Genomic DNA, 14,966 nt, shown 5'->3' on the forward strand with positions numbered 1-14,966 from the left:
TGTTGTTACCGTTGTTGTTTTGATTTTTTGAAGCATTTTTTTAGACAGTGCTTAAGGTTATTATACATATTTGTTTTTTCTTCTTCTTCGTTTGCTTTTCCAGCAGAGACGTTGAGTTGGTGGAAAACTTCATAGGGCAAATATGGTTTTGAATCTGGAACTGTACACATTTATAACAAGTCGCTAATGACTAGTTAAATGTTACTAACAACATTCTTGCTTTCCTGTCTATGTAATTCAAAGTAAAATGATAACCAAAGCAAAAAGACAGTTAAAAACTAATCAACACTACTTTTTCTAAGCTGGCAACGCTTTTAACTTAGATTTTAATTTCCGTTGTTTATCTATCCGGGCTGCCACACTTCTTATAATTGTACTTTTTTGGCATAATTCGAGCCTATAAAAGTACAACGGTACGTATTATGAATATATAATGCAAAGTAAAATAAAAATGGCGTTTCTTTAAATTCCAAACTTTTATTTATTTATGAATCAATATTTCTCAGGATTTTATACTTTTATATTTAACCTTTGAGAGTTTTTAATTTCTTGATATACATCATCAGGAGGAAAGACATCAGTTTTTTCTAACATTTTCATTCAAAACTTTTTTCACATTTTTTTTTTATAAAAAACTTTTCTGAATTTTTCTTAACTACAAACTTTCCTTCCAAAATCTGTAAAAATATTTTTTACCAAAAAATTTGAAATCAAAATTTTTTAAAAATTTAAAAATATAATAATTTTACCCCCACAAAACTATATTGCCAATTGACGCCCCTGATTGCTAAGCACTAAATGAAACAATAACAAAAGTAGAAAAAATATTACAGAACCTCATACTTATTTTAGATATAAATAAAAATAAGGCATGCAATGTCAAAAATTCTAGTATTCGAAGGATAGTACAAAAATATATATCTATATAGATCTATACATACAAACATATATGTATGTATGTATGTATTAATATATATTTCTATAATTTTTTGTAGATAATATAAATTTAAACGTACTTTGTACATTACATACACACATACAGTTTTAAATATATACATATATAAAATATTTATGTCAAATTACTCTTGAATAATAATCCTTCCTGATGAAATCTATCAACAAATTTATAAATCACAATGGATTAATCAATAAACAAAATATATAAAATTTTTAAAACATTTTTATATCTGTGTTAATAAATCATAAGTTTTATTTGTATGTGCTTATGTAAATAAATATTACATTTATATACTTACATACATAATTATATATGTATATCGATGTTTACATACAATACAAATATGTTTATATGATGTATTAATTAAAATACATATGTATTAACGTATTTATATATTAAAATTTTTACCCAAATGTCTTTTGAAAAGGTCAAGAAACTTTATAAAATAAAAGTTTACGTTTAATTTGAGGGGGTGGTTTCAAAAAGAACTGCTGAATAATTCTTAATTGTGTTTTTTTTTTTTTGTTTTTCAATTATAAACACTATAATATAAAATATATTTCTTAAATTCTTATATAATTTCATATAATAATGTAATAAGACAAATGTATTTTTTAAATAACATAACCGACCGTTACCTTAATGTACTTGTCATATTGAGCTACCTAGTATATATATATTTTTTTTGTTTTTATATCCACATATTTAATATGTACTACATTAGTATTGGTTTTTATTTTATAGAATTTTTTTAATTTTACTAATTAACGTCGACCTTCGGTGTTTTTAAGAAATAATAAGATATTTTTTGAGTTGAATGTTCAATTATTATTTAATTTTAATATTTTTTTATTTATTACAAATTTTTCTTAAACTTTAAAATTAAAAGTTGATTTTCTTTAAAAGCAAGATTATTTAACGGTAAATCTATCAGTTTTTTGATATGATGTCTATCAGTTTCAATTGCAAATAAGATTTTTCATTTGATATTCAGAAAATACTATTCATTTAAAATTATGACAAAAAACAATTGAAATTTTTCATTTCTTATCACATTTAAATTAATTAAAAATTGGTTAACATTTGAATTTCCGAAGAGGACAGTTGAAATTGAGTTTTTTAAATTTTGAATTCGGAAATAACATTTGAATATAAGATTTTCTATTTGATATTCAGAAAGTACAATTGAAAATGAGAAGAAAACTAACGATATTGGGAATAATACAATGTATAAATTAATTTTCTAAAATTCAAATAAAAAACCTAATTTTCAATTGTTTGTTTCCGATTCCAAACGAAAAAATCTTGAATTTTAATTGTTAAATCTCAACTTCTATTGGGCTCCTCTAAACATCAGGTGAAAAATCTTAACTGAGGTTTTATGAATTTCAAATAAAAAATTAAATATAAAATAAATTTTTGGCCAAATACATTAGTATATAACTAGTTACACGAAAATTTTATTTTCGAATTTCAACTCCTTTTGCAATTTTGTTTGATTTCAAAGATTCTATATTTTAAAAATTTTCAAGGAACATAACGCAAAACAAAGATATCGGAGATCTTTCATCTGATATACCTATAATCTGGGCAAAAAATATGATTTTATTCATATTTTAACCATTTCATTAAAATATAATATTTTGATGAGTATATGAGTGTATGCTTGTTGTATTAAATCCCGATTTTTTAAAATATTTTCTTCAAAAACTCCGTTTTTAATATCTCGGATCTGGTTTTTATTCAATATCTTTGAAAAAAAAAAACCCAGCTGAAAACTTAGCTAGCTTACAGCCGAATTAAAGCCGCCGCCGAAGTTGTTAGTGTCAGATGTCGCCGTCGTTTATTTTTGTTAGCGCAGGTCTCTCGATACAACACTGGATTAATACATTTTTTTATTTACACGTATCACCTTGTTTAAAAAATTTTCTTTTATTTCTGTCGACATTTCATTCAATCGATTTGGTTTTTGTGTTAAAAAAGATTTTCTGGTGAAATATATTCTTATAATTTAATCGGAAGTGCGCGCATAAAGATAGTTCAGAGATCGGTAAGTATTAAATGTATATATATTTTAGTATTGTTGACTTTCGCAATGAAAAAAAAAATAAATATGGCGGTGTTGATGGTGGTCAATTTTCACAATTTAATACATGATTATGATAAATGCCTGTATTTGCAGTAAAATGTCCGACTCTGAAGAAAGTAATATATCGGACAGTGGTTCCGAAGATGGATCCGTTGGATCGAACAAGTCGCAAAAGAGTGCGCATTCCCGATCACGGTCGCCAGTACGGTCCAGGTCGGGAACGAGGTCTAGATCTGGATCAAGATCTCAATCTAGATCCAGGTCACGTTCTCGATCGCGTTCCCGTTCAGTGGGCTCAGAATCCGGTTCGGATAATTCTGTAAGAGGACATAAACAACGATCCCGGGATGACGAGGAAGAAGAGGATGACGTCGATGGTGATGATGTCGATTCGGAGGAATATGAAGAAGATGAAGACGATAGACCAAGAAAGAAAAAGAAGAAGGATCGTTTTGGTGGTTTTATTATCGATGAAGCTGAAGTAGACGATGAGGTAAGGAAACCTAAAATTATTAATTTTCAATTGCAAGTTAAAAATATAATACGAATTAGGTTGATGAAGATGATGAATGGGAAGAAGGTGCCAATGAGTTGGGTATAGTTGGTAACGAAATTGACGAATTGGGTCCAACAGCCCGTGATATTGAAATAAGACGACGTGGTACAAATCTATGGGAGTAAGTATAATTAACTAAAAACAATAGGAATACAATTTTACAGATATATTTCTTTAACTTCTAAAGTACACAAAGAGAAGACGAAATCGAGGAATATTTAAGAAAGAAATATGCTGATGAATCTATTGCTAAGAGACATTTTGGAGATGGAGGAGAAGACATGTCCGATGAAATTACCCAACAAACTCTGTTGCCTGGAATTAAGTGAGTTACAACAATAATTTAAATTTAAAAACGCTTTTAAACATAAAAATTAAATATTTTAAAGGGATCCTAATTTATGGATGGTCAAGTGTCGCATTGGCGAAGAGAAAGCTACAGCTTTGTTATTAATGCGTAAATTTTTAACTTATCTAAATACCGATGAACCATTGCAAATCAAATCTGTTGTTGCACCCGAGGGTGTTAAGGGTTATATATACATTGAATCGTATAAACAAACCCATGTCAAGACCACTATCGAAAATGTTGGTAATCTTAGAATGGGAAAGTGGAAACAAGAGATGGTACCCATCAAGGAAATGACAGATGTATTGAAAGTTGTAAAGGAACAAGTGGGTTTAAAGATCAAGCAGTGGGTAAGATTGAAGAGAGGTCTTTACAAGGATGACATAGCTCAGGTGGACTATGTTGATTTGGCTCAAAATCAAGCCCATTTAAAATTATTGCCTCGTATTGATTACACACGCATGAGAGGTGCACTTAGATCAACTGCAAGCGTAAGTTATAACAGCAATAAAAGTAAAAAGACAAAGTTGATTGTTTATTTTTATATTCCTTAAGGAATCCGATGATAGTAAACGCAAGAAAAAACGCAGGCCTCCTGCAAAACCTTTTGACCCAGAAGCTGTGAGGTAAGCTTTAGGTTAAACTTTTATTTAACAAAATTTAGATAACATACTTTTAATTGTTAAATAAAGGGCCATTGGTGGTGAAGTTCATTCTGATGGTGACTTTTTGCTGTTCGAAGGAAATCGCTATTCCCGCAAGGGTTTCTTATACAAAAACTTTACCATGTCAGCTATTCAAGCTGAAGGCGTTAAACCAACTCTGGCAGAATTAGAAAGGTTTGAAGAACAACCAGAAGGTAATTATTCTTTTTATTAAAAAAATACATATAGAATGAATAAGTAACTGCTGACGATTTGTTTTATAGATGTAAATTTAGAAATTGTTACTGGGGCTAAAGATGATCCCACTGCTGGACATTCATTCTCCATGGGTGATAATGTTGAAGTATGTGTGGGTGATTTGGAGAATTTGCAGGCAAAAATCATAGCCATCGACGGTGGAATGATTACTGTTATGCCGAAGCATCAAGATTTGAAGGTAAATTAATAATATTCAGTATTCGAATAAACAACATTTATAATTATTATCGTATATAGGATCCTTTGGTATTTAAAGCAAACGAATTGCGAAAATACTTTAAAACTGGTGACCATGCCCGTGTTTTGGCTGGACGTTATGAAGGAGAAACAGGTTTAATTATTCGTGTTGAACCCACACGTGTGGTTCTTGTGTCCGATTTAACAAATCATGAATTGGAAGTGTTGCCTAGAGATTTGCAACTTTGCTCAGATGTTGCCACCGGTGTGGATTGTCTGGGTCAATTTCAATGGGGTGATTTGGTGCAACTAGAGTGAGTGTTCCTATAAATGAAATTTTAAAAATATTTGAATCTTTTTTCTCTGTTGAAATAGCGCACAAAATGTGGGTGTTATTGTTCGTTTGGAACGTGAAAATTTCCATGTTTTGGGCATGCATAGCAAGGTTATTGAATGCAAACCTACTGCTCTACATAAGAGGCGTGAGAACAGAAATACCATAGCACTCGATGCTGATCAAAATCAAATCAGACGTCGCGATATTGTTAAAGTTATGGAAGGTCCTCATGCGGTAAGTTATAAACGTTATAATACTGTTGACATGTTATAATGTCTGTTCGTTTATAGGGTCGATCGGGAGAAATAAAACATTTATATCGCAGTTTAGCATTTTTACATTGTCGCATGTATACGGAAAATGGTGGAATATTTGTGTGCAAGACCAGACATCTTCAACTTGCTGGTGGTAGCAAATCACAAACCAATAATTTTGGCCCGCTCGGTGGTTTAGGCTTTATGTCTCCACGTATTCAATCTCCTATGCATCCTTCGGGTGGACGAGGAGGTCGTGGTGGAGCTAGAGGTGGCCGCGGTGGTTTCAAAGTTACCAGAGATCGTGAACTGGTGGGCAAAACAATCAAAATTAGTGGAGGCCCCTATAAAGGTAATTACTGTAGTGTTGGTGTAATGCTAGTAAACACTGATTTCTTTTTTATATTACCTCAATTTAAAAGGTGTGGTGGGTATTATCAAAGATGCTACAGAGAGTACAGCGCGTGTGGAATTACATACATCGTGTCAAACCATTTCCGTTGATCGTAATCACATCGCCATAGTTGGAGCAGCAGGCAAAGATGGCAGCCTCTCTTCGTACGGACGCACTCCAGCTCGTACTCCTGGTTATGGTTCTCATACACCAATTTATGCTGCAGCTGGATCTAAGACTCCATTATTGGGTAGTCAAACACCCAACTGGGACTCTGAAGGTCGCACACCTTATAGTAGTTCGATGACACCGTTGCATGATGGTAGCATGACGCCACGTCATGGAGCTTGGGATCCGAATGTTACAAACACACCAGCTCGCAGTAATGACTTTGATTATTCACTTGAAGAACCAAGCCCAAGTCCTGGCTATAATCCCAGTACTCCTGGTTATCAGATCAACACACAGTTTCCACCACAAACGCCAGGAACTCTTTATGGCTCTGACCGCAGTTACAGTCCCTTTAACCCTAGTCCAAGTCCAGCTCCATCACCATATCCTGTTGGCTATATGAACACACCATCTCCTTCTAGTTACTCGCCCAACACTCCTGGCGGCGCTCCCAACTCACCCTATAATCCACAAACTCCTGGCGCAAGCTTAGAATCACCAATTGGTGACTGGTGTACAACTGATATTGAGGTCAAAATCCATACCCATGACGATGTTGATTTAGTGGGCCAAACTGGCATTATTCGCACTGTTTCTAATGGTGTCTGTTCAGTTTTCCTACAAGAAGAAGATCGCAGTGTTTCGGTTGTAAGCGAACATTTGGCACCCGTTCCGCCAGAAGTTGGTGATGAATTTAAAGTTATTTATGGCGATGAACGTGAATCGGTCGGTAAAGTGGTATCGCATTCTAATAAAGACACCAGCATATGCCAGCTAAATGGCGAAATTAAAATGATACCAACTGCCTATTTGAGTAAGATGAAATCCATTGATTAAAGTAAAAGATTAATCGCAATATGAAAACATTCAATACGATGGGATATCATCAATACTTAATGGTAAGAATACATTTATCCGTTTTTTTTTTTAACTCAAGTTTCAAGAAAACCCGAACCCGAACCCATACACAATATACTTTCATATATTAAAACAAAACAGAAAAAAATATACAAAAAAGATTTTAAAAAATCTTAAGAAAAACCATTTTTTATTTCTACTCATACAAAAATATGGGTGGTATGTATTAGTAATAACATAACATATGGAATAGTTAATGGGGCCCTGTACCAATTAGAGAATATATATATAGATAATTTCACTTTTTTAGAAGTGTTTGATGATGAGATTTTCCAAGGCAACGGCATCAACTGCAAACTTACGAATACCCTCAGAAAGTTTGTCGGTTGCCATGGCGTCCTCGTTAAGCATCCATCTGAAAGTAGGTTCATCAACAGTAATCTTCTCAAGATTTACTTGAGCTGCTTGTTCAGCATTCAATTGGGGAGTAATTTCTTCAGCATCATTCTCGAGTTCCTTGAGGAGAGAGGGTCCAATTGTTAGCAAATCGCAGCCAGCCAAAGCTTTAATTTCGCCGGTGTTTCTGAATGAAGCACCCATTACGACAGTCTGATAACCAAATTTCTTATAGTAGTTGTAGATTTTTGTGACGGAAACCACACCGGGATCCTCTTTAGATTCATACTTCTTTTTATCTGTATGGGCGACATACCAATCGAGGATGCGACCCACAAATGGGGAAATGAGAGTTACATTGGCCTCGGCGCAGGCTACGGCCTGGGCAAAAGAGAATAATAAAGTCAAATTACATTTGACATTATGTTGGGATTCTAAGATTTTGGCGGCTTGAATACCCTCCCATGTAGAAGCCAATTTGATGAGAATGCGATCCTTTCCGACTCCCATGTCTTCATATAAGGAAATCAATTTCAAAGCCTTCTTGACGCTCTTCTCGGTATCAAAAGATAGACGAGCATCGACTTCAGTAGACACACGACCTGGTACAATTTTCAAAATTTCGCAACCGAATAAAACGCACAAGTAATCCATGGCTTCTTCGACCTTTTCCTCGGTGGAACTACAAATAAAATTATTTAGTTATTTGTTGTTGTTTGTAATGTGCGAAATTTACTAACCCTCCAGCCTTGTTGCCATATTGTACAGCTTTTTGTACAATCTCCTGGTACTTTTCCATCTTGGCGGCATTTAAAATAAGAGAAGGATTTGTTGTAGCATCAGTAGGCTTGTAAAGCTTCATGCCTAAAAATCCGGGGGGAAAGTTTTAGTTTTGTAAGAGTAAGCATTTTAAGTAATTACTTTATCTATCTTTATCATGAAGTGTTTACAAACAAAGTACATAGATACATACATCCATATGTATGTACGTTTGTATCTGTGTCCATTTTACTATCTACATAACAATCTATAATGTTTTCATTCTTTATTCTAATCTAAGACAATTGAAGGTTAGACGACGCTGTTTGAAAGTTGTATGTATGTAGTATCTAAGGTTACACTTTTTCATTTTTGCAAATCACATTTTGCAATCTCACATTTACACCCGAATACCCGCACACGTTTACATTGCAAATGTTCCTTGCCCCCCACTAGGTTAAAATTTGTCTTAATCCCTAGGCGGATTATATGTTTTTTGTTTTTTATACTCACTTTCAAAGTCACCAGTATCAGCTACAATAGTAGTGTATTTTTTTAATTGCTCCAAAGCCGACATTTTCGATCTTTTTTGTTTGACTTCAGGATCCATTCTAAATAAGCCGATTGAACAAATGTTCTACTTGGAAACTACTAAATTATCACGTGTTGCAAAGCTGCTTAAAAAAGTATGGAATACAATTTAATACTAAAGTATCTCAAGTATTCCATACTTTTTGTTATCGCTTATTTGCGTGTAGATTGTCATAAGTCAGAAAAATGTGAAGTATCGAGTAAAACAAACGAATTTCATAGATATAGATACTTTTAACAGCTGTTGGTTGTTTTCGTATTTAAAAAAGTAAGAGGAGAGCGTATGCTGTCATTTTTTTCGTATGGAGTTTTACAATTCAAATCAAATTGGAGTTGTAGTGTTGTATGTCATAATTTTTTTTACTAAAAATATGATTTCGAAACAAAATTATAAAAACTGTGTTTTGACCATTTTTCAGTAACAATTTCTCTAACTGAATTGCAACACTAAATTCCAAATTGTAATGTTGGCCATTTTTATTCAAAAATTAATGAGTTGAAAATTTACACATAGTAGTATAAACAAACCTTTAAATGCCATGATAAAGATGTATGTATTACTTGTAACGTAGGTTTTAAATAATTTAATAATTGAAATAGTTTTTTTATTATTTTATATTAGTGGTACATTATTAATTTATTTATAATTTACATTTTCTCATTAAATAAAAAAAGGTAAAAACTGGCAAAGTAAATAATTTAGAAGCTAACAGGTTTAAGTCATTTGTTTTTATTGTTACTTGAGTGCTATTGCATTTACTGTGTCGTCTGTCGAAGTCCGATTTACAATTTTGTCTTTTTCATCGAAATAAAAAAATATTTATTTTTTATCAGATCGATTTTATATAAGAAAAAGAAAAATAAAAGAACAACATAATGAATATTTTTTAACAATCTAAAAAGTTTGCAGCCATCAAAAGTTCCAAAGCTATTTCAGGGGCAATCGGGAATTCTGGAATTTCTGTTGAGCTATTTGTATAGCGCACTTTGTAGGTAAAGTAAATGCAAACCTTTTGCAAAATATGAGAGCTGGAAGAAGAAATAACATAAAAGTATTAGTTTTAATTATATATGTACATACATACATATAAATATAAAATGTTACACGAAAATCTCGTTAAAATCAATATTAATATAAACGTCAAATTGATTCTCGAAAGAGGAACTTTTATGGAGTATTGGGTCAATTTTGGATCGAACTCTTCACTCACTTATTAAAGCATAAGTGATCGCTTTCGTATTTTAAACACATTTCGATATTGAAATTAAGTTAAAATGTACAAAATTTCGATATCGAATGCCATCATCGAAAAAAGGAAAATCACGATAAATTTTATCCGGTCACATATGCGTAAATTCCTCTCCAATATCATGAGGGTTCAATTTCTAATAGCAAATCATTTTCGTTTGTTTTCACTTAATACCATGATTTGTAAAGGGTATATAATGATTTTCTGTAAAAGGGGTTATATGAAGGTGTGGACAATTATTAATCGATTATAATTAAGTAGGTAGATTTTGGTCTGCCCATCTAGCTCATCCCGTTTAAGCCCTAACGTTTAACAAACTGGCGGAAGATAGCTAGATCGTCTTAGAATCTAATAAGAACTCATTTACAACCAATATCTCAGTGGGTAATACCCACCATGAAATCTTTTTGCTTTTGAGTATAAAAAGATTAGTTTATCGATCCTGCAAAGTAATCAAGTACCTATGTTTAATAGCAAAATTAGCATTTAGTTTTTTTAACTACTCTGGAAGTGATTTTAAACAACTTCCAAAATGGTATTTGTAAAAAAGTTAATGAATGCATTTTGTTTTTTTTTTTCTACTTTAAGGTTATTGTTTTAGTAGTAAATTTTCATAAATTTCATTCCATTATTTTATGCACTGCAAATTAAAGAATGATGATTTATGATTTGTTTCATACACTTGAGACATGTTACTAAAAATAGCTGTTTGTTTCTATGAAAGGTTAAAGTTCACTTTTTAATAATCCCTCTTAAAAGATTTTTTTACAATAAATAAAAAATGGTTAGAACTGAATAAACACGGATGTTTTAAGCGAAAAAAAAAATAATCAATGACAATTTTCCAAAATATTAAGAGGTATGATGAGCGAACAGTCTTCATGATATATACAAACATACATACTATGTATGAGTATATATATTGTACATATTAACATTCATTCATACATATACTTTTGTACATAGAATTGCATTTGTCATTAGAAAATAAACTTTTGCCTTCATTTATTGGCAATCTCGAGGATATTGGTAATTAAAAGCTAATTGAATTGCCTGTCAAACACTTACGGTATCTCGCGAAAATGTACTTCATTGGCTTCGTTTTCTGCAAACTGTCCTGGTCCCGACAACATAGCCTTAATGGTGCCAGAGGTTAAAGCATGTTCTCTTTTCACTATAAATTCGTGTCCATCTGAAGATATAAGCTTTACATACATGGCATCAGGACCTTCACATCCTCCATATATTTTATCGCTGCGTTGTTCTTCCATAATTTTATTAAAATAATTAAATATATATAAATTTTCTACTTTTTTTACACCGTCTTCGTTTTGATTAAAAAAAGTATGTGAATTATTCTATTAAGTTACCAGATTGTTATGTTTATAAGAGTTGCCAAGCAACTATAAAAAAATCAGTCAATTGTTTAAATGTCATTAGTGTAAAATATAATTTTTATAATTTTAATGTATTTTAAAAATATTTTCAACATAAACAATCACAAAGTTATAAATATACAAAAAATATCAATTTAAAAGTATTTTTGAAATATAAAATATATTTGATAATTGTTAATTCGTAGTCACCCTGTGATTAATGTTTAGTTGGTTATTCATGGGTTAATATTTTAATACAAACGGTCAGCTAAAAATTTAAAGCCAAAATAGTATTTTTCTACTGATTTTTGCGCTAAAAACAGAAAATGGCTCAGCATAAAACTTTAATAATAGACAATGGTAAGTATTTTCGTTAAATTTATTGTAAATATAGTAATTTATATATTTTCAAGGTTCATACAAGTGTCGCATTGGTTACAATGATTCGGAGAAGCCATTGTTGGAATTTCGGAATCTAGTCGCCAAACCACGTAAGGACAAAAAGAAAGAACCGGCCGCCGCGTTAAACGAAAATACCTTTCAGATTGGTGATGAAATAGATGTGGACGCCATGCGTTTACTAGTTAAAAATCAGTTTGAACGAAATGTTGTTACACATCCCACTTACCAGGAGCACATATTCGACTACATATTTGGCAAATTAGCTAAAAACGAGGTGGATTGGAAACCACATACGATATTAATAACAGAACCTTTGGCAAACCCTAATTATTGTAGGCAAAGTAAGTGTTTTCCTTATTAGTTAGCTTTTATTTAAACTTTATTGTGCTGCTTCCTCAACTCTCAGCCATGAACGAATTGCTGTTTGAATGTTACGGTGTATCATCGGTGTGTTATGGTGTGGATTCGATCTTAAGCTGGCAGCACAACAAAAGCGATAACAATGAACAGGATTGTTTGATTATAAGTTTTGGTTATCACACCACACATGTGGTGCCCATTTTGAAGGGTGCATTGCAACATGATAAAGTTCGTCGTCTAAATTTGGGTGGTTATCAAATGATATCTTATCTATATCGTCTACTACAAATGAAATATCCAGCACATTTAAATGCTATATCCTGGACCCGTATGGAAGATATATTTCACAATCACAGTTTCGTAGCATTGGACTATAGGGAAGAATTAAGAAAGTGGGACAATATTGAGTATTATAATCAAAATGTTAAAAAAATTCAATTGCCGTATGTTCAACCGGCTGCTTTGAATCCAATGGCTGCTGAGGAAAAACTGAAAAAACGGAAAGAACTAACGAGAAGGTTAATAGAAGCAAATCAAAAAAGACTTCGAGAGAAAAAAGGCGAAGAGGTATCTTATTTCATTTACAAAGCATGTATTGTAGACATTTAGTTAACACTTTTTATTAATTACTAGCCCACATCGGATGCTGCAGTTGTGCCCGCAACAAACCCGGTCACCTCAAGTCGAGGTTCAAAATACAAACCACCTCCTGGCATTCCATTGGAAGATTGGCTAAGAGACATTAAACAGAAACATATGGATATAATAGAGAAAAAATCAAATCGTAATAAACGGCGTCAGGAAATGGCAAAACGCCATACGGTGGCGTCCCAAGAGCGTATGCGTATTATTTCCCTATTGGCATCGAATGAAAAGGGTAGCGACGAATTCGGCAAGGATGACAAAGATTGGGATGTGTATAAGAAAATAAGCAACGAAAATGAAAGTGATAGTGATGCTGAAAACGAAAAACTTTTAGAATATGACAATATTATGAAGTACCATCATGCGGTAATGGATAAAGATAAAGAAGCTATTGAGAATACTGCGGAATTATATCAGGTAAGCTTTTTAAGCTTTAATTTTATTAACATATCAATATAACGAACAAAGTATTATTCTTAAATCAACTATTCTAAACCAATTTCTCTAAAATGTTTGCTTAAATCTTTGGATACTGGTGCCCAAGACATCATTTTCATTATAAGTTATGTGAAGTGGAGGTATCAATGCGGTGGCAACCATTCTATTTTCCGCATTTAAGAAATTAAATGTAGCACATGCCTAAAAGTAAAAATAATTTATTAGAAATTCAGCTATTATAGTTCATATAGGTACTTACTTGCTCCGTTCTTAAAACTTCCACATTAATTTTGTACTTTTTCATAAAACCTAGAATCTTTTTTGAGAAACTAGGTGTAGCAGTTTGATCTCCTATACCTATGATCAGTAGATCTAATTTGGGTTCCAAGGCGGTAAATAGAGACAAACTTTCTTCGTTTATGTCATCCACCGATTCTACATTCCATGACAGCAGGGATCTTAAAGCGAAATATGTTTTAAAAAGTGTTATTTGATTTGATTATATAACTTAAAGTACCTGGGAAATACAGCCACTGGACCAATAACAACCATATCGTTGTTCATGCGGAAACCATATTGACTGTAGCCAGTAATCATTATTCCCAGATCCTGTTGTGTGTTGAATATGTTTATTTTAGTTTTGCCATCGTGGTCATAAGCCTTGCTACTTGATCTGGGAAGGCTTGTGTATATATTACGTCTTATTAAATTAGGAGCAGCTAATGTGCAACGTTTTATCAAATTGCTTAAAGACATTTTACAACGGCTGTCTGTCCACCGAGACTGTGCAATCAAAATAAATAACTGGACAAGGTGGATATAGTTGACTAAAAGTTATTCTACTCTCTGACAGGGTAATTCGGTTATCATTTATTTTTTAAACACAATTGTACCGACAGGCATTAGGCGACAACTAATATGAAAACATCTATACAGTTGATAAATTATTTATTTTTTTTGTAGCTTCATGTTGGAGTTGAATCATTAAGAGCTCCTGAATTATTATTTCAACCCAGTATGATTGGAATGTCCGAGTGTGGTGTAGCGGAGCTGTTAAACTTTGTTTTCAATTTGTTCAATGCGAGTGATCAGCAAACTTTAGCTAATAATATCTTTATAACTGGAGGTTGCTCAAAATTACCAGGTAATTTATAATAATAATTAACTAAACTGTTCTTTATTTTTATTACAAACATATATTCGATATAGGTCTTAAAAATCGTCTACTTAAGGAATTGCAAGAAATGCGTCCATTTAATTCATCGTTTTCGGTAAGGGAAAGTAAAAATCCACTTTTAGATGCTTGGTATGGAGCAAAAGATCTGGCAAATTCTTCAGAATTTAAAAATATCTTAACCAACAAATCGGATTATTTGGAAAAAGGTGCTGAATATTTTAAAGACTTTCCTACAAGCAATAAATATTTGCTAACACCCAAGAATATACCCAGTTAAATCGAGCAATCCAACACTTTAAATCACCCAAATTAGCACTTAAATCATCATATTCATGGTAAGTATTGACTAGTATACAAAACACTTTTCAAAAAGTTTAGAATAAAAAATGTATGTTGTACAAATAGTTAGTAACAAAAAACCAAAATATTGCATTTCTTTCATAAATACAGGACAAAGTCAATTTTTATTCTCAAAAACTTAATTGTACAATTTTACCTGTGTTAAT

General features: G+C 32.1%; 5 protein-coding genes across 6 annotated transcripts; 2 read left to right on the forward strand and 3 right to left on the reverse strand.

Moving 5' to 3' along the window:
• Positions 1 to 2,805: 2,805 nt before the first annotated feature.
• LOC119600682 (transcription elongation factor SPT5) lies at positions 2,806 to 7,243 on the forward strand. Of its 2 annotated transcripts, none has more exons than XM_037951109.1 (12): positions 2,806 to 3,008; positions 3,141 to 3,540; positions 3,600 to 3,724; positions 3,791 to 3,928; positions 3,993 to 4,443; positions 4,508 to 4,578; positions 4,645 to 4,811; positions 4,881 to 5,053; positions 5,113 to 5,366; positions 5,428 to 5,623; positions 5,680 to 5,995; positions 6,066 to 7,243. In XM_037951109.1, exons 2-12 carry the CDS (start codon positions 3,145 to 3,147, stop codon positions 7,043 to 7,045), a joined length of 3,267 nt encoding a protein of 1,088 aa, XP_037807037.1. In that variant the 5' UTR covers positions 2,806 to 3,008; positions 3,141 to 3,144; the 3' UTR covers positions 7,046 to 7,243. The 2 variants fall into 2 exon arrangements, with proteins under 2 accessions (XP_037807037.1, XP_037807038.1); XM_037951110.1 differs by having other exon boundaries at positions 2,899 to 3,004.
• LOC119600683 (probable transaldolase) lies at positions 7,215 to 9,002 on the reverse strand. Its single transcript, XM_037951111.1, has 3 exons — positions 8,735 to 9,002; positions 8,203 to 8,326; positions 7,215 to 8,144 (listed from the first exon to the last, which is right to left on the reverse strand). The coding sequence occupies exons 1-3, from the start codon at positions 8,829 to 8,831 to the stop codon at positions 7,373 to 7,375; spliced, it is 993 nt and encodes a 330-aa protein (XP_037807039.1). The 5' UTR covers positions 8,832 to 9,002; the 3' UTR covers positions 7,215 to 7,372.
• A 524-nt stretch (positions 9,003 to 9,526) lies between these two features.
• On the reverse strand, positions 9,527 to 11,450 carry LOC119600684 (elongin-C). The gene is made up of 2 exons (XM_037951112.1): positions 11,131 to 11,450; positions 9,527 to 9,841 (listed from the first exon to the last, which is right to left on the reverse strand). The coding sequence occupies exons 1-2, from the start codon at positions 11,331 to 11,333 to the stop codon at positions 9,700 to 9,702; spliced, it is 345 nt and encodes a 114-aa protein (XP_037807040.1). The 5' UTR covers positions 11,334 to 11,450; the 3' UTR covers positions 9,527 to 9,699.
• A 203-nt stretch (positions 11,451 to 11,653) lies between these two features.
• Positions 11,654 to 14,885, forward strand: LOC119600654 (actin-related protein 5). Its single transcript, XM_037951046.1, has 6 exons — positions 11,654 to 11,798; positions 11,852 to 12,181; positions 12,247 to 12,767; positions 12,834 to 13,262; positions 14,247 to 14,427; positions 14,493 to 14,885. Exons 1-6 carry the CDS (start codon positions 11,765 to 11,767, stop codon positions 14,735 to 14,737), a joined length of 1,740 nt encoding a protein of 579 aa, XP_037806974.1. The 5' UTR covers positions 11,654 to 11,764; the 3' UTR covers positions 14,738 to 14,885.
• LOC119600655 (NADH dehydrogenase [ubiquinone] 1 alpha subcomplex assembly factor 3) lies at positions 13,254 to 14,112 on the reverse strand. The gene is made up of 3 exons (XM_037951047.1): positions 13,801 to 14,112; positions 13,543 to 13,741; positions 13,254 to 13,484 (listed from the first exon to the last, which is right to left on the reverse strand). Exons 1-3 carry the CDS (start codon positions 14,037 to 14,039, stop codon positions 13,350 to 13,352), a joined length of 573 nt encoding a protein of 190 aa, XP_037806975.1. The 5' UTR covers positions 14,040 to 14,112; the 3' UTR covers positions 13,254 to 13,349.
• Positions 14,886 to 14,966: the final 81 nt, after the last annotated feature.

The sequence above is a fragment of the Lucilia sericata genome, unplaced genomic scaffold, assembly GCF_015586225.1.
Source record: "Lucilia sericata isolate MDLA Ls3-8-SP2 unplaced genomic scaffold, ASM1558622v1 Contig000118F_arrow, whole genome shotgun sequence".
Lineage (NCBI taxonomy): Eukaryota > Metazoa > Arthropoda > Insecta > Diptera > Calliphoridae > Lucilia > Lucilia sericata.